The sequence below is a fragment of the Leptonychotes weddellii genome, chromosome 3 (assembly GCF_054177405.1).
Source record: "Leptonychotes weddellii isolate Sample4059 chromosome 3, ASM5417740v2, whole genome shotgun sequence".
Taxonomy (NCBI): Eukaryota; Metazoa; Chordata; class Mammalia; order Carnivora; family Phocidae; genus Leptonychotes; species Leptonychotes weddellii.
Genome location: NC_138371.1, coordinates 66,319,603 through 66,339,685, shown reverse-complemented (window position 1 = coordinate 66,339,685; position 20,083 = coordinate 66,319,603). Strand labels below are relative to the sequence as shown.

Below are 20,083 nucleotides of genomic sequence, written 5' to 3'. Positions count from 1 at the left end.
AAAATGCACTAACTCATCACATTCACTGCCCATTTCTGCCTATTAATATGGCAAGAATAAAGCAACTACTGTTAGAAGCCTGGAACCCAAACCCACCTTCACTAATGTGAAAGTCAAAAGAGTGAGGATGAGAGATGGAGAGAGGTCAGGTGGTATGCATATATCTTTCCTTCTCTTACAGATGATGATTTTAGAAAAAGCAAGTTGATACAGAAATTTGAGGGAATGGGAAAATCCCCAGATCATACTATGGAATTGAACATTGTGGAAGTTGATAAAAAAAAAAAACAAAAAACAATCAAAATATAACAATAGAGTAATTCTTAGGAGAAAACTATGAAGATTGTCAAGAACAGTATTTATGGTCTGACATGTCCATATATGAGCTTACAGAGTAACATGTTGAACAAATAAGGTCTCGTGTGTATCATAGCCCTTGGTGAGGTTTGCCTGATGATTGCCAGAGACATGGGAAAGATGGCCAGTCCTTCATTTATATGCTCATTTATTCAGCAGACATGTATTGAACACCTGTTACATACGCCAAGCACTGGACTCATCTCATGGTACGAGAGACTGTGCTCTTAAGCAAACACACTGCCATTTAAACAAGTTACTAAAATATTTACAACATTTTAGGTGGGAATCTTTTCCCAATCTTCCAAATTTATGAAAAATCCCTGTCGGGTCAGTGGTCTGGCAAACACATCCCTCTTGGTGCGTTGAGGCACTCCGTCTCTTGCTTTAGAACTCATTCTTTCATAAGCTGTGCACCCGAGAAATAGACCCTCTTTTTAAACACCAACTCCATTGCCTTTGTCATTTTTGGTAATCAGATTCTTCTAAGGAAACCATGTTAGCTATAATACTACACCAAAGATATCCTTGTTCTAATTATTAATGCCTTCCATTTCTTTTAAATACAGGAGACTTGTTTATTTTCAGGCCCAAGTTTTAAACCTTTTTTTTTTTTTTCTATTGCATAAGCCTTTTCTGTAACTGGTAAAGCATTTGCTTATTTGTAGACGTCTTCTTGTATGTGAACTTTACAAACTGGCCCCTATAGCAGTCTAGAAGATTTATTATTTGCTTCATGATATAGTCATATTTACTTATTGGTTATCTGATTAGAAAAATCAACAATTCAACAAGCTTCTAACAGTTTTATTGTCCTTAGTACATTTTTAACTAAGAGCCCTCCTCCCCAACACTTTTATGTCATTTTTTGCTATGATGTTGTTTATACATTTTCTTAGTATGCATTATTATTAGTGCTACTGCTACTGTTGTTATTATTTTAGTATTTAGTCATACTAGCTGTACTTTTGGACCCTAGATGTTGCCTTTTGAAAATCAAATAGCCATAAGGAGTTGTGATCTTTGTGCGTTGAAGTCTATAGTATTTCCTGGGAACCATCTGCAGATCCTCAGTCCCTGCCTGTTCCTGCATAGGAGCCCATGAACAAGTGTTAACTCTTTGCCTGCTTGTTTGCAGGAGGAATGCCCGCTCCTGAGCAGGCCTCATTGGTGGAGGAGGGGCAACCACAGACCCGCTGGGAAGCTGCCTCCACTGGCCCAGGCATGGAACCCGAGACCACAGCCACCACTATTCTAGCTTCCGTGAAGGAGCAGGTACATCCTCTTACTGGAATTTGCAATCAGTTATTTCTTCAATGCCTTTAAAAATTAATCTTTGGATGTGTTTTAAATTTGTCTAACGTCCTTGATGCCTTCACGTTTTTTAATTATAAGGTGTTTACATCCCTGAGTACATTGGGATGACTGGCACGTAGAGCCGCTCCAGGTGCCAGTCAGAATCGGAACATGCAGGATACTTGTGCGTCTGCAAGTAAGGACAATATCGATGGTGATTGGTGTCTCTGTCTCCCCCACATTGCAGAGTGTGTGCATGCACGCCAAGCCTTGTGAAGCATATTTTACACTGCTGACTTTTCTATCAGGACTCTGGCAACTTGAGGCCTGTAATATCCTTAGATGTGTTGAACATTTTAACAATTTAATATAGGTATTATATAGGGTTGTCTCTGTGATTTTTGGATAGAGGCTATATTTGTTGTGTTTGTCTGAATCAAAGTATATTCATTTTGTGAGCTAGTGTTCTAAAACTTGTCAAACTGTGCCAGTTTGCTTCAATGTCATGTTTATGTTGACTTTTTTTTTTAAGGTACTTAATGCTATTTATTCTTCACATACAAGTAGCCTTCTAATTAGATCTTATCTGTTGTGCTTAGAGAAATTGGAATTCCTGAATTTAATTTCTTCAGATTTAAAAGCTTAATAAGGTGAATGTAAATTCAAAGCTCCAGGGATAGGTTTTTTTTTTTTTTTTGCCCCCTCCCTCCAAAACAAAAGAAACGTATATGCCTTCTGTGTGGGTTTTTCTGTTGGAAATAATTTAATATTACACTTTTTTCAAGCCTTATGATTAAACCACTGATTCTTTTCTTCTCAAGAGTTATGAACTTAGATGTATATTTGCTGGAATATTCTTTCAAAAATCAATATCAGCAGTTCAGATGACTAATGATGACAGAGTAAAGGAATATTTAATACCTCATTATTTTACTGTTTGCTGTAACTTAGAGCTAGCTGTGTAGAGTGAAAGAATACCCCAGAATATTTGACATTAGAGCTGTGCTTTCAAGAAAAATGATTTCATAGCTTATTCTAGTAGCAAGATTTCAAAATATTTTCCATTCCCCCACTGAAATTTGAAGTTTTCAAAACATTCCACAAACTAAGAATTTGAGAAGATACAAAAAAATTGTAGTCAGTACTGTTTTCATTTTCCACTAAACTATAGATTGTCCAAGCTTCTCTCACCTTTAGGGAGGAAAAAAGGACTCTTCTTACTGCACTTCATAGTTGTCGAGATTTGACCCAAGGAGCTGTAAAATGAGAAGACTCTGATTTATTTTGAGCTGTTAGTGTATTCTGCATTTTGGTGAAACATGACAGTAAATTTATCAAAATGCCCAGAACTGACTTAAAGCTAGAAACTGTGTTCAGTAAAACATAGCTACAGGAACTTTGCATTTGTACCTTGAGACCAGATGATACTTTGCATGTTGAAGAAAATTGGAAACCTGTCATGATTTTGGCACTGGAATTCCTTGACAGCCTCAGATGACTTCAACATTCTTTTATTGATAAATAGTGTTCTGAATGAATATTTTCTGGGAGATAGCATGAAGGGTTCCTGTTCCTGAAGATAGCCAAAAGAATATGGGTATTTGCTATTTATGAGAAGAATTACCATTTATCTCCCAGATTATTTAGTTAGTGGGAGGCCATACTCTACTCTTCTATTCCTGTTCTAAGAATTTGAATCCACTGATACATGTTTGCAATTTTCATGCTTAATTTCTTTTAAAATTGTTTATCAGTGCTTAGTACTCGGCATTTCATTCAACCCAAGACCATATCCATCTCTTGTTCCAAGATATTCACCTGATTTTAAATAGCCAACTCGAGCTTCCAGGCACGATCCTCTAATTTTTTTTATAGATGGGGTAGAAACTTCTTAGGACTTTCCTGAAATGTCACTTCCTATCATCTGCCCAGTGAGACAGAGCACAGAAAAGTTAGGAATTAAAAAGCTAGTTACTATTCATCTTACATATTTGATTTGAAAATAACTAGTCAGAATGTGACATTCTTAATTGTGTTAGGCCCAAATGGAATAGGTAATGTCCTTGATTATGTATTATATCAAAAGAATAATATTCTTGGGTGGGATGTATAATTTTTTTTTTTTAATCTCACTACAACGCAATGCTCACAGCCATGGAGTGAAAACATGAGCTTCACCGATCTCAAAGAAAAGACCTTGTTTGGTGGCAGCCATGTGTCAGGAAGGATGTTTCATTGGGTACAGAAGGAAGAGACCCTTTCAGTGCAACTGAGTAGATAGCCTGGGTTCCTATCCTGCACCCACTACTTTCTGTGTGATTTTAGGAAGATTTCTTAACCTCTCTGTGTCTCAGTTTCTCCTCTGTAAATTGGTGACAGTGATGGCTGTTGAGGACATTAAATTAACCATTGTAAAATGCTTACAGTGGTGTCTGGCACTTACTAAGTCCTCGTAGTAAGGGCTAATATTACTATTTTAATCAGCATTTCTACCTAAGAAGAAAAGGCGCCTCTTAGGAGGAACTGGTGGTTCTATTTTGAAGTATATATATAGGGATTCACTGAGCCTTCTTTGGATTGTGATATGAAGATAAAACAACTTTGTGTACATTGAGCTATGTTTATGCTATGACTGTATTTTACTTCTACATGGCATTAAACTTTCAAAACTTCACCATGTTGGTTTCACAAATTAGAACAGCCTTATGTATGTATTATAAGAAATAGAGCATGTAAAAATAAATTTTACCAACATGCTGATTTAGTGCAACTCAAACATAATGTCAAGGCACTTGGTTAAAAAATTGGAAAGTAATATCTTTTAACACACACCTGAATTTTGAGAGGAGAAGTCTGGGTTCTTCTTGAGTACCAGTGGCTTGAGTACATCCAAGCCACTAAAATACCTCACATGTACTCCCCCTGGGCAATTCACAGTAAGTAGTAGAGAAGGAAATCGCAAGCAACCAAAGCAGTCTTGTTAACAAAGCATTGGTCTGTTAATATCTGAAATTGGATTTTGGGTGTCAAAATCTTCCTCTACTGGGCCACGCTTTCCCTAGGATCCCAAAGCAGAAGCTGTTCTTTATTCCTTGACAAAATGTTGAGATTCATATTCTCTCCCTTTTGTAAAGTGATAACCTTTTACATTGATGTCAGTCATTTAGGTGCATACCTGTGTAGTTATAGAAAAAGTCCTTGCTCTTTGGCAGATAGAAAGAAGGAGGCTGCTTCTGTTCAAGTGCTGCCTCTTCTGTGACGCCATTTGTACCCCAGCTGAAGTCAGATCTCTCTCCTCCTCTTTAGCACTTTATACCACTGCTTTAACTCTTACTGTATGCTCCCTTGCATTATGTAATCAGCTACCTAACAACAGAGCCATGTTTTATAATTGTTTCACACACATGTTACAGGCTCCCTCCCCCCGCCCGCGCCTTTAATGATATTAGAGTTGCAGTAAATGATTGCTCAGAAAGGGAGTGGGTGAATAATACTGGCTCTCAGATTACTTTGTCACCAGCTAACTGTTTTGTGAAGATAATGGGACCTGTAGCCACATTCATAGAGCATTACTGAGCAAGAGAATCTCCCAGACAGCACTGAGAAATGTAGCTACTCAATGGTATATTCTTACCCTTAAGACAATTTGAATTGAATGTATCCATATTGAAGTAGGAATTAAATCTGACCTCTGCGTGGAGCAAACTAAAATTTTATTTCCTATTAGTGGTCAAAAAATGACATAGGTGTTATGAATTTCACTTCCCATCTGTCCAGCTTAGCTGAAAATTAAATGTAGGGAAAAGAGGATGTGGTTTATCTTGGAAATGTCACAGAATATCTACCAGCATCATGTATACCAAGTGATAGAGGTAACCCCTGAAGAAATCTCTTCAAGGATCATGCTTTAAGAGAAGTAAAAATCATCCCATGGGAAGAACAAAATAATGTGATCCTTGAACTCAAATCCAAAATTTCATGAAGTGCCAGTTAAATGGAAGCTACCAGTTGGCTGTAATCAAGATCAGCATTGGACAGGTTTTACTGTTCAGCTCAACTCCTTAATAAGGATCCAGGAGTCCATGATGAATACAGATATTGGAAACAAAGAATTTTTTTGTATCCTGATAGTTTTCAAGTATCTGGCAAATTTAAGAATGGTCTGGTCCTAACTTATTATCTTACATGTTGTAAGATAAAGAAATATGGCCACATGTGGTACCCTCAAAGGGCCCTGCCTCCTCTTGTGAAAACCTTAGGCTTAAATTACTGATTTCTCCTTGAAGTGGTTGGTAAATATTTGGATGCAGAAGAATTGGAATTTGATAAGACACTGGCTGCTCATCCAGAGCTTTGCTGCCACCCCCTGAAACTTGGATGTGTCAGTGTGCTATCTTCACAGGCACAAAGGAAACAGCCAAAGGCCATGTGTAGGCCCTTACTATCAGTTGGGAGAATATAGTGTAGTTTTTTTGGGTTTTTTTTAAAGATTTTATTTGACAGAGAGAAAGAGACAGCAAGAGAGGGAACACAAGCAGGGGGAGCGGGAGAGGGAGAAGCAGGCCTCCCGCAGAGCAGGGAGCCCGATGCGGGACTCGATCCCAGGACCCCGGGACCACGACCCAAGCCAAAGGCAGACGCTCAACGACTGAGCCACCCAGGCACCCCATAGTGTAGTTTTTATAACTGATAGGATGTGATCTGGACTATAGAAATTCTTTAAAAGACCATATATGGCCAATCATAGGGTTAACAAGCATATTTCATGGGTCTATATAGGATGCAAGTTGATTTGTGTTTTGTAGAATCACATGTAATATTTATTATGCTCTTTTATCTTCTGTTATAAAATTGCTTGCATAGTTGAAATCTCTATATGAACTTGGCCATACGCAGGCACTTTAACTTACATTCTGCTGTTCCCTCACAAACTGCACTCTCATTTTTGGCTTCTGATTTAAGAAGTTTGGAAACCACATTTAAGGTTGAGGCCAATCCAGATAGCATGAAATCATAAGCGCAGGATAGATTTGGTAAAACCAAATCATTTTACATATACTTTTCTTACTCTGGTGAAGTCCTAAATTAGGTACTGTATATACTTCTTTTGTTATCTTTGATGAGTGAAAATTGCAATGTTCTTTACTTGTAAGGCTCTCAGAGAGAAGCCTCAAGATAGTATTTTCTGACTTCGGTGAAAATTTCAATTCTACCTTCAGTGTAGCCGTATTAACTTAAGTGAAACTTAAATATCAAAGAGTGAAATGAGAGTCATTAAAGATCCTTAATTTTTGAAGATAGAATAAGGAACTTTGGAACCAACTGTGCCCTATTGATATTACTTCATTTTTGCATGGATATGTTAGCTTCAGTAATTACACACCCTTCCTGTATGGCAGAATGCCCAGAACTGAACAAATTCCAGTGCAATTATTTACTTTATTCCTCCGAAACTGAAACAACTCAACTGTTGTGCACCTGCCTTTGCAGCTTCCTTTTATTTGGCCCCTAAGTTTATTTACAATGAAATCATTCTCTCTGACACACCTCAACCACATGCAGAAGACGGAATTTTTATTTCAACTGTAAACAAGCATAGTTTTGTGCTTAGCTAAAAGCACTATAAGTACAATGCCTAAAACTTCGACTTTTTCCTGTTAGTAACTTAGTCATTTTTCCTACTGGTAACTGAATTATCCTGGCAATTGTAATTACCATGTAACATATAATGAAGTCTTCCATGCCTGAACTGCATCATCAAACATGAGGTAAGATTGGATCTTTTCTTAGTGATTTCTGTGGGATCATCAAATTTTACAGCTTTACCTCCTTAATATTATGGAAACGTGGTTCAACATGAGGTCAAGTGGCAGAGCTCTTGTGACACTATTTGGCCTGGATTCAAAAATTTTGAATCCTGCCACTCGTTCTCAGATCGGTCCTTTTCAGTTGTGTGTGTTGTGCTCAGAATGTTCCCTGTGTTCATGGTGTAGGGTATCCTCCATTTCAGGTATCTCTGTGGTTAAGGAATACAATAGAGTATGACCAACAGGTTTATTCAGTATGTGAGTGTATGCAAAAAAATTGTCCTCGCAACATAAAAAATTAGACTGCCAACTTAGCTAGCAACAAGTATATATGTTTTGTGATAGCCTGATAAATGATCAGCTGGACGTGTTAGCAAAGTTGCCCAGTCGTACAGGTCCCAGAAGTACATCCCAAATAGCTGCGTATTTGTTCTGTTTGATTCAGTTGGAGACATCTTTTTAGGTTTATTAAGACTCTAGGTTTTGTTTATTTGTTTTGTTTTAGTGTGTTTTGTTTTGTTTTGAAGAGCTCTTCAATTCCAGGAATTTGAACAGACTCCATCTGGCTTTTCACACATAGCTAGATCACATATGCAGATATGAAATACATAGTAGGTGCCCAAAAATATTTATTGGGCTAATGAACTGGGAATGTAAAAATGCTTACGATCCTGCTGTACTTAGCTTTAGTGCTTGCTTTTAACTAAATAAAAAATACTGATTGAAGGCCTACTTTGAACAAAGCACTCTATCCAGGAAAGGGAGGGGAGGAATGGTAAGGAGGCCTACAAAGGTGATCTCTTACGTATAGTTTCCACCCTCAGAAGAATGCAGAGGCACAAACCATATTGTATACTTTAATGTGAAGTAATTGGCACAGTATGAATATTCATTAATGGAACCACAAAATCCAAGGATGTGTACTTTGGCCCCTTTTTTTTATTTAAGCAGGCTATAGATATGTATTATATCGTATCAGTTTTATATAAATTTGCTAACTTAGGCATTTTTAACTTCAATTTTTGCCTTTGAATTAGCATTACCTTTTGTTTACATTTGAAAGTAATAGAGTATTTTTCCTTTATTAACACTTAAAGTTAAGCCTGACTTTGTATGTTTAAAATAATCATTTCCTTGTCAGTTGAATAACAATTCCTGTTCAGAGTTAAACTATGAATATAGGATATAATTTCTCCCCTGTACATGCAAACTTTATGCTATTAAAGTTGAAATGACTGACTGCTGAGTTGGTGAGATTAAATGGGTGACAGGATCATTCAGCATTGAATTCCCTACACTGTGTGATCGTTTTTCTTTTTAGAATCATTTCTGTAGAGAAAAATATTTTAGAAACATTCTTTTTCCCTAAGGTCTAACCCTGCGCTTACTCCATAGCTATAGCAAAACAGTCTGTCTTCATGTGAAAGTGCTTTCAATTTCTCAATTGCCATTTTTGTTACTTTGGCAGAAATGGGTCCATATGGTCTTACTGTATCTGTTTATATATTATGAATGTATTGTTTCCAAAGTGATTGGATCTGCTTGTATGTCAGCAAAGTAATTTAGGTTATGATTATTTCATTTTAGATATTCCTAAGGCTTGTTTTTTTTCAAGTAGTTTGAAGACAAATCTCTGTCTTAGCTTATAGAGTCTTACGAGTTTTTATGTACTCAGACCTTAATGCAGGGGTTGCATGTAATAGAAACAGTCTGCAAACACTTTGAACAAGCACATTATTGAAACTTGAAGATAAATGCATGTTTTACAGTTAAATTCTATATAAATCCTATTTCAGATATAAATGTGGCTATCATAAATTGAAAGATAGTTTTCTTAGAATTGAAATCTCTTGGCTCTTGAAAGAAAATGTAGTTTTTCGGGGCGCCTGGGTGGCTCAGTTGGTTAAGCAACTGCCTTCGGCTCAGGTCATGATCTTGGAATCCCTGGATCGAGTCCTGCGTCGGGCTCCCTGCTCAGTGAGGAGCCTGCTTCTCCCTCTAACCCTCCCCCCCTCTCATGTACTCTCTCATTCTCGCTCTCTCAAATAAATAAATAAATCTTTAAAAAAAAAAAATGTAGTTTTTCTTTAAAAATTGGAGCTCAAGGCATTTTTCAATGTATAGGCTCTTTAATTTGTATTTTAATTTGCAGACTTTTACATATGAAAATTCCTATGCAGCAGCATGACATCAGAAAATATTCATCCTGTGGTATCATCCTCTGTAATGGAAATATATCTGATTTGCAAGTTCTCCTCAAATCATTCCTAAACCCTAAATCAGAATAAAGGTCCTTAGTCACTGCAAAGGGCCTTCTATTACGCTATTCTAGGGGAATTAAGGCTTACTATTTCCTTCATACTTAGCATTTCTGCATTCTGTTTTTCCTTTAGAAATTCCTTTCCATCATAAAGTTGTTCTGTTCATAAAAACAGTTCTCCCCTTTGCAAGTATTTTCAATTGTTTTATTTAAAAAATAAAGAGTAAACCTGCTTTGCCCAAGTGCAGAGTAAATTGGCACCTCCTTTTTTTCATTCATGACCTTAGCTGCCTTATATGTTTCTTGCTTTAAAGCTGTTGTAAGGGGAGAAGCTTGCTGGAGTTTTTCCATTGTCCCATTTTCTCATTTGTTTCTTAATAAGGTGAATATTGTTTTCTTTACATAATGTAAGTGCTTCACAGCAGGATCTTAATTTTTCTCTTATTTCATTTAGCAAAGTATAATGAAAAAGTGGATTCTTATTAAATTATTTTGTAGAAAAATGTATCTTAGTAATTGCTGCTGTTGGCATTATTTTAAGCTGCTGATGAGAAGATTTGCTGGTCTGTAGGTAAGAATAGGAAACTTAGATTTGTATAACTATGCGTACTGAATCGAATGCTGTTACATGTAGCTTATTTGATTTGCACTACAGAGTAAGCAAAACATTTTACAGATGTGTAACTATTTTATTTGGTTGAATTTTTTTAAATTTCTGAACCCTTGATAAAACTTCTTTTGATTCCCCATTAAAAACTATGAAGACATTCACCCTATTGTCAGAGTTGGAGAGTTCTGTTGTAAGGCCAGTAGAAAGGATGGAGAAGAATGGTCAGTGGATTATCTATGCCAGGTCTGCCTTTGTGATCACAAAGACCGATCCCCCATTGCTTTACTGGGTTTGCTGCTTTTTAGTACAGCCAGACTGCTGTTTTCTTCTCTCCCTACCATCATCATTGCTACCACCACTACTACTGGAAACAAATGATTACTTTGGAAAAGATTTTATCATAAGGATAGGATATAAGAATCAGTGAACTCTATGGAGTAGAAATCTATTAGGAGACTAATAGCTAACATTATTATCATGTGCCAGGCATTGTGCTAGGTGCTTTACATGGATGATCTCCAGTGTTCCTTATCACAACTTTATGAGTTAATGCTTTGAAGATCTCCATTTTTTTGGCCACGGAACATCTGATCCAAATTTCTTTATTCCATGCATTTTCCCACCTTAATAGACTTGATGGGAAAATATATAGTTTTAAATGATACAGGTAAATTGTTTCAGTAAATTGTTTTTAATCCTTAAATTAGCCACGGCATTTTCTGTTGCTTTGAACCTAAAACCCTGAATTATTCAAATAGTTGTTATTATTGCCCCTACTTACAGGGAAACTGAAACTCGGGAAAGTTGATTAACTTGCCTAAACTTACCCAGTGAATTAGGAGGGAATCTGGTATTCATATCTAGGCAGTTATGGTACAGAGATACTTACTAGACAATTAAAATCTGCAGTGGAGTCAATAAAGAAGAATGGATACAGAAGAAAAATGAACCATTCACAAGATTAGTTGAGAAGTTATCTTGGAATATGAAGGAAAGGAAAAGAAAAAAAGGATATGATAAATGTTACTAGACATGGAGGCTACAGAAAATGAATCTAACATAAGCATTGTGAATGTTCTCAAGAAAGATTTTATAGTAGCTAGAACAGAAGCAGTACGTAAATATAATTTTAAAACATTTTTTTCTAAGCAGAAAGTAAAGCTGTGAGTGTACAGATTTGAAGGGGTCATAACATTCCAGGCATCACCTATGGAAAAGAGACCGGTCTAGGAATAACCTTGACAAAATTTTATATTTACAAAGATACAGGAGAAGAAAACTACAAGAATCCAGATAAAATAAATGATTTATCTGCAGAAGATAAAATCAGACTGAGATCTAGCTTTGCTGAAACAGTAGATATAAGAACATAGAACAGTGTGTTTAGAGTGTTGAAGGAAAAATGCTTGTAATCCAAGAGTTTTACATCCAGCTAAATCGTCTGATATGTGAAGAATTAAGAGTCCCATGCTCTACCGACTGAGCTAGCCGGGCAGGCGTGTGAAGAATTAAAAGGATATTCTCAGATATTCAGGATCTCATGAGATATATTCACCCTTGTACCCTCGTATCCTTTTTGATAATTGAAGATGTGTTTTCTTCAGGAAGTAACCAAATTTAAGACTCACGAATAAGAAATTCATGTTATAAAATAACTAGTGCATCTTCTTTACTCAATTAAGACTCCAAACCAAGGATTTATCAGTTAAATTTTGCAGTTATTCTCCTGTGCTCTCCTGCTTCTTCTGGTCCACAAGCTACATACATACTCCTTGGATGGATGGATATGTTACTCTGGTGACCACCACTATTGGCCATTGTTAAAATTCTGATTCACTTTTGGTAATAGCAGCTAAACTGCTTACATGTTTTAGACACTCCACAGGGAGAATGCCCTGTCAGTACAGAGTTTGATTTAGGAATTCAGTGGCATTTTTCATTTGTCTCAGCACATGTGATGTTTTGCAACCTGTAAACTTATATTGAATGACTTAAGTCATGGTTTGTTGGCTTATTGAATTTGTAAAGACAAAAAAAAAAAAAAAAAAACGAGAAATCTTCAGTTTGAGCTGGGAACAAATTTCTATTCATGTTATCGTCTTTCTTGGAGTATTATTTTAATTGTGCTTAAAATATCAACATTGGTAATGTGATCTTATGTTAAGATATATACTCACTTAGTAAAGGTCTTAAAGGAAATTCCCAAAGGTGTTCTGGACTACAAAGAATAGGATTTGTATCCTTAGCACCGGACAAGGTAAGCAGCAGGAGTTTAGCAGATACCTGTTGAATGAATGAATAAAATGAATGTAATCTGTGTAATTACAAATGAGTAAGGAAAAGAGGGGTATTTGGTATTAACAGATAATTGGCAAAAGAAGGAATATAAAGGACCAATATGCACATGAAATAATATTCTTAACTCAGTAGTAATCACAGAAATATGAATTAAATTAATGGGAATATATCTGCATTATATTGGCAACTATTAAATCAGAGATAAAACAGTGTGAGTGTTGTGATGTTGGCAATTTCATGTAGTATTGGTGAGAATAAATTGGCACAACCATTTTGGAAAGCACTTTAATGATCTGTAGTAAAGGCCTTAAAAATGGTTGCATCTTTGGTTCAGTAATTGTAATTCTAGGGATCCAATCTAAAGAAATATTTACTGTTAACACAAAGATGTTAATCACAGTGATGTTTCTAATATCTAAAACTTGGCAACAACCTAACTGCCCAACATGAGGAGAAAGATTACAGAAAAAATTATGTATTTGATGGGTTTTGCACAGCCATTAAAAATCACATTTTTAAAGAATTTTTAATGACATGGGGGTGTTCACAATACAAATGAAAACATAAGTTATCTAACTATATGTGTAGAGTCTTCTGTAGAAATACATATTTATGTATGTATACATGTGCACTCAGTAGTACAGGAGATACTCTTAAGGAGGTATGCTTTTCCCTGTGTATTTTCTAAATTTCTTATAAAAACACATGTAGTGCTTAGTAAAAATTCTAAAGCTGCAAAATAATATGACCTAAGAGGTAGAAAGCCTTTATAAAAATTACAATAAAATGTTACTACAGTCTTTGGTTGACAGAGAAGGAAAGAACAGACATTTATATAGGTTGAAAGATACAGAAAACTTGTCAGATGAACCATGGTTGAAATGGAAAATTTTGTATGACTTTCATTCTTCAGATCCAGAAGGGTATCATGGCAATGGTTAAGATAGGCGCTCCCACTTCTACCCCTGGCTATGCTGTGTGACTTTGAACTTTGGGTGAAGGCTCCTATGTCCTCATAATGGTTCCAATCTTATTAAAATAGTAAGTACTCAATAAACATTCACTACAGTTGTTATCCTTGAGATGATAGAATGGTTGTGGAAGCAACATATTCCAACCCAGGGGCCACTTAGGGGGACCTGGATCCAGAATGAGGAATACTCAGAGTGATGGGCCTATGCTAAGACTTAGCCCATGAAAAGGATTCCAAGCGAAGGAGTAGGCAGAGCTTACATGCCTAAGGGCCCTTATGTCATCATTCTGATGAAGCTAATGGGAGGGGCCGGTGTCTGTCTAGATCTATGGAGATATGGGTTGTGTCATCTTAAAATAATTTTGCAAGTTCAACTCTTTGCAGCCATCTTTAGAGTATATTTAGAAATCTCATTAAGAAATCCCTCTGATAAATCTTTACCAGTTGCCTTGGAGGGAATTCTACTAAGTATCATTAAGTAAAAGAAGGAAGATGTAGAGAAGTGTGATAAATACCCATTTTTTTGGACTTCCCCCCTCCAGGATATAAATTCCAAGGATGCTTTCCACTGTATTCCAGAGCTTAGAATAGTGTCTGGTACTAATCAGCTCTCAGTGCTTGTAGAATACATATTGTTGAAAATGTTTGAGTGTTTATGGAAAAGAAGTAGGGAACAAAACACAAATACACTAGTGCACATCAGACTCACATTAATTATATAGGAAAAGTGAGGAAGTAAGTAAGAACCCCTCCCCAAAAAACAGTGTAGGAAGGGCATATCCAGAGTAAATAGTTTTTTCATGACATGTTTATGATAGATTGTGCCTGATTATTTTTTCCTTGCTATTAGAAAAATAAATTCTGCAGGAAATCAGTAGTGAAAAGAGATTGTTCAGAAATGGATGTTTGTTTTCTAAAGTGTAATGGTGGTCCTTGCATCTGAACCAGAATCACATTACACTTTGGGTTCTTCTGCATGTACAGATAGGTATCAGTCCGTCCAACCCAATAGCCTAATGACAGCAGACTGACTACATCTTGAAATGATGTCATGCATTTTTGTGGGGGGGTGGGGATCATCTGTACTGACATGATTATATTTTCTAGCTTTTAAATGCTTCCAGCTATATTTCATTGAAAATGTAGCTTTAGTGAGTCATGTCTAAACCTGAAGAAACACTGTGCTTTTACAAAGAAGTTGAGAATTTGTCACTGCTTGATGGTATATACCCCTAGTCTGTTCTCACCTTCCATAACCTGAATGCAGTCCAAAGCCACTTGTAATCACCTGGACTGATTTATTTGATTAGCAGAACTCACACTGGTGTACTCTAAATGTTCCTTTCTGATATATTCCTACACAAAAAGGTAAATGTAGTAATTGGGACTGTCTTATGACTAGAACTATGCAAAAAATATGGAGCCATATCCAATATAGTTCTTGTGTCTGAAAAATAACAACCCAATTTCAGAGTCCTTTATCCCAGGCAGATAGAAGTGCACAAAAAAAATGAGTAGATTGGCCACAAAATATTGCAAAGCACAAGATCCATTTGCTATTCTGTGGCTGTTTCAGCTAGCATTTTGACGCCCTAAGTAGGTTTTTAAATGTCTTGAGGAAACCACGTTCACTATTACAAGCACCTTGATCACTCCAAAAAATGTCAAACGGCCACCTGAGAGCCTGGGCCAGGGAGTTGGGTAGGGGGTACCAGCAAGGAGAACTGAGCTAAGAAAGCACAGGTCCCTCCCATTACCTTCAGTTGGATGTTTTGGAAGGTGCTCCTGGGTAGGCTGATCATGATCAGCCCATCAGCCAGGGCATCCTCCCAGCTAACCAGCCTGCCAGCCCACTCCTAGGATCCTCTAGAAGAGGCACACAGAGCCCTGGGAGCTTCATTTTGTCCTGAGGACATCACTGTACCATAGTGAATATGGTATGAGGTTACCTTCATTGTTATTTATGGTAATAATCTGATAATCCTAACTCATCAGTGAACTCTTAATAGAATTTCACTGTACTCTTCTAGTTCAGTAGTTTTAAAATTCCTTTCGGTATGGTGGGAAGAATGGAGGCATTGATGTCCGACCAACCTGGCTTCAAGTCCAGACTCCCACAGATAACTTTATGGTATTGGGCAGGCCCCTTAACCTCTCATAGCCTGTTTATTCCTCTGTAAAATTACAATAATAATGTATAGTTTGTTGGATGTGTATTTAAAATGCTGATAATGCTTGGTACTTAATAGCTGGTCAAGTCCCTCTTTAGAAGCAGAGCTAGTTTAGGTGTTTCATGAATAATGATGCCTTCTCTTTTGGGGGGCTTTTAGTGATAAATCTGACATTCAAATCTAATTGCTCTTGAAATTGTTATAACAAAATGAAGCCACCCACCCAGTGTGGAGTATTGTTTACTCTGTTGCTCTTTATTTCCTATAGAGCATTAAATTTATTTTCCATCTTTATCTACCAGAAGTCTTTAACTCCCAATCTTCCAGTTTTGTTTGATGAGTTGAGAAAATCCCCATTTTTTCTCTGTTAGAACCTACCTTAGGACTCCTCCTTACCTGATACGCATTTGAACATTTTGTCATCTAAAATGATGCAATACGGTTATTCCACAAGAGCTCTCTGTTGGATCTGAGAAGCCATTAATTGTTTGGAGAATATGAGCTGTGACTGGGTAGAAGCAGTAGGTTCTGATTCACAGTGCAGGATGATGTGCTCAAGCAATCTGGTGTGCCCAGGTATTAACATCATCACAGGGAGATGGGTAATGTTCTGTTTTGAACCCCTTGAAGAAGACTCCCAACCTATCCTATTGAAAAGAATCCAGAGGAATTATTTCTTGGAAGTGTTTAATATTTTCAGTTTTTAATATTAAGTCACACATGCACTGTGACATATTATATTCATAAATCTTTGTAAGATATATCCGCAATTCCTACCAGATGGCAGAAATAAGAAAAGGTAAAACAATACAAATGAAATGAATACCGAACTCTGATTGGACACAGCAGTGTGTTTCTTACTGAGGGCTAAAGAACAGTGCTCTCCTAAAAAAAAAAAAAAATATCGTGCTCTGATGCTGTGGCATTTAGTTATCTATACACCAAGCACAAATTACTGACGGTTCCTAATTATCGTTAATATTTATTGAGTGCTAATGTGCATGATGTTAAATACTTTGTACGTATCATCTCATGTAATCCTCAACAACTGTCCTCTGGTAAGTCTGTTGCTATTATTATCCCTGGTTTACAGATGAGGAAGCTGAGTCATAAGAGAGCTTGTGGAACACAAGTCCTCCAGAATGTTAACACCATCATCCATAGCAGAATCCTTTGTTCCTAGAATGGGACCTGCTGCATAATAGGTACTCAACTGATATTTGCTTGATGACTGAACTTGCTCACGTTCACCAATCTGGTTAGAATCCAGAGACTGACAAAAGATTCAATTCCAGGAGACTGACCCTAAAGCCTACAGCTTGAACTTACTTCATTTTTCTGCCCCTCCCCTCCTTCAATGAGCCCTGTATTAGACTGAAATAGGGGACATGATCCCAGCCCTCCAGATGCACAATCCAGTGAAGAGGCTTACAACCCAATAAAGGTGTTCAGAATCGGAGTTGAGGCAGGTAGTCAGCTCTGTCATAAATGTGTGTTCCTTGGGCTTCCGGTTTAGCTGCTGTAATGAGACAATATAATAGTGTGGCCTAAACAAGGTGGAATAGAATCTCCTTCATGAAACATTCCAGAGAGTAACGGTCCAGAGTTAGCCAAGGCAACAGTGCCACACGGTTGCCTTCTCTGGGCCTGAGGTAGCTGCCAGTTCTCATTTAGGACTTGGCTGACAGGTAGGGGTAAAGAACCAGGGGAACATACACACATTTCTTTTGGAGAACACAGTCTAGACAAGGCTTGTTCTTCAGCAAGCAGTCCCCAAAGCTGGGAATGCATGCTCCAGTTGAGCAACAATGAGATCGTCAAAAATGATTATTAACAACCATCAGTCTTCTTGGGAAGAAGGTGGGTGCCCTGGTACCTAGGCCTTGTTGCTCCTCAGCTCTTTTCAACCTGCCTTACTGTACCCTCCTTTGGGTTAGCATTAGACTGGGCTGTGCTATACTGGATGCTTCATGGTAGGTCCATAAAGGACCAGAATCAGAATCATTACACTGATTTATGTATTTCTTGAAAGATGATTTTGTTTTTCTATTTAACATTTGTAACAAAGAGGTGCTATGAAAACTAGAATAAAATTTGGTTCCCTTGTGTTCTCAGTAAGTTTTTATTTTAAAATTCTTCTTCAAGTTCATCTCTCCTGTAAATACTGCTTAAATTTTTTAAAATCCTCATACTGAACTTTTCAGGATATTGCCATCTTGTAAAATGATAATGGAAATTAAATTTTTAAAAAACATTCTCATATTGAGCTTTTCACATGTAGGGGAGGAAAAAGTTTTCCCTTTTTTTCATCAAGGTTCTTCCAGCTGGCTTAGGAATTAAATTGACATGAGACAGATTAATAGGAGAAAAACCCAGTTTTATTACATGTGCATGGAGGCCCAATAATGAAATTGAGACCCAAAGGAATAACCAAGGCAGGCAGTTTTTATACATTTTAAACAAAGAGATATTAAGTAGTGAGGAACTGACAGGATAAAGAAGGCAGATGCTTGGGAGCTTTAATTAGTAAGGAATTCTAAGTGGAATTTGGGCTGAGATGTAGTAGATTAGTAAAAAAACGTAACAAGGTATATTTCTACAGCTTTCACAACTTTTACTTCTTAGTACAGGGGTGGTACTTTTCATATGGAAGACTTGTTTCCTGCTTCCAGGGGGCAGAGAAGAGTCTGAGTATCCTTACACTGTTTCCCAAGTAGCTTCAATTCAGAATGATCAATATGCCATTGTGCCACATTTTGGGGTGGCCTGCCCTGGGCCCCTATACATGCTATTACCATCTTGAATATAATAGTAATGTAAATTGCTGAATATGCCCAGTATGATAATTAATGTTCCTGTGAGATCCTAAATGTTTTGTTTCTATTTCTTTTTTTTTTTAAGATTTTATTTATTTTTTGAGAGAGAATGAGAGAGAGAACACGAGAGGGGGGAGGGTCAGAGGGAGAAGCAGACTCCCTGCTGAGCAGGGATCCCAATGTGGGACTCGATCCTGGGACTCCAGGATCATGACCTGAGCCGAAGGCAGTCGCTTAACCAGCTGAGCCACCCAGGCGCCCCTTTGTTTCTATTTCTTTACTTCTCACTCCTTATATTTGGAAAAATCATTGTATTACCCCAGCACCTTAAATTTTTTTTATGAAGTTCTCTCCAGAGAACTCAGAGTCTCAAGTTATATTTGTAAGCATGTTGAATGCTGGTAATTCCCCCATTATTTGAAAACTTTTTCCTTTACAATTTATAATTGGAAATGAGTAAATTTCGGAGTATAATCTCAACTAAAGCAATTTGCTTTTAAGAAAACAGAAGTCGGGACCCCTGGGTGGCTCAGTCGGTTGAGCGTCTGCCTTTGGCTCAGGTCATGATCCCAAAGTCTTGGGATCGAGTCCTGCATCGGTCTCCTTGCTCAATGAGGAGCCTGCTTCTCCCTCTGCCTGCCACTCCCCCTGCTTGTGCTCTCTCGCTCTCTCGCTCTCTCTCTGACAAATAAAATCTTAAAAAAAAAAAGAAAACAAGTTGTCTAATTCAAACATTTTAATCCATAAGAATAGGAAAATTATTTTATTCAACTTTTTATTCCCAGTACCTAGAATAGTGCCTAGCACATGGTAAGTACAATACTCAAACATTTGTTGACTAAATCATATTTCATTTTTTAATTAAAAATTTCCAATTTTTAATCTATATACTCAAAACTGTAAAATAAAATACTTAAAAATATTTTGAATAGCAACTATCCTCAAATACCCAGTACATCCACATACTGCATGTGCACACATACACATGCACACACCCACCACTTATGCACACACCCATGCATTTGTTTGGATGTCAGGCTATTGGCAACTTCAGCCCTTTGAAACATACTAAAAATTACAATGAAAATGTCTCTGAATAACTACATGCATCCTATACTTTGCTCTTTAGGCCCTAACCTTCAACCTCATTCATTCTAATTTTAAAATATATAATTTGGTTATCTTTGTATTTTTGTAGAATATGTTTTAGATGTGCAAATTTGGCTAAGGGTTGGGGAAAGGGGTGGTGAGGAGAGGGACCCACTGTCAGGAACAAGAAAGAGTGGAGATCAAAATTAGAAGGGGAACAGTGGTAGGTAGCCCCAGCTGACATTCCTAAGTCAAGAAAGGAGACAGAACAGCTTACAGGTATGTCCAGAGATTAATGATGTCTTCATCTGGTTGTGAGTTTTCATAGCGATGCTCTCAGTTATCAAGAAAATTGTGTGTCTTCTATGTATTCTATTTAACAAGTTAGGAAGAAGTATAATACCTT

General features: G+C 37.1%; 1 protein-coding gene across 11 annotated transcripts in view; it reads left to right on the top strand.

The window, feature by feature from the left end:
* PKP4 (plakophilin 4) overlaps positions 1–20,083 on the top strand; it is a 235,978-nt gene that overhangs the window by 68,648 nt on the left and 147,247 nt on the right. For 8 of the 11 annotated variants that reach the window (XM_081814392.1, XM_081814393.1, XM_081814388.1 and 5 more), the window contains one exon: positions 1,496–1,632. In XM_081814392.1, the coding sequence (XP_081670518.1) occupies positions 1,501–1,632 (132 nt within the window). In that variant the 5' untranslated portion in view covers positions 1,496–1,500. Of the gene's footprint in view, positions 1–1,494; positions 1,633–1,752; positions 1,850–6,252; positions 7,422–20,083 lie in introns of those variants that run through there. The other 3 variants (XM_081814394.1, XM_081814399.1, XM_081814396.1) reach the window with 3 other exon arrangements.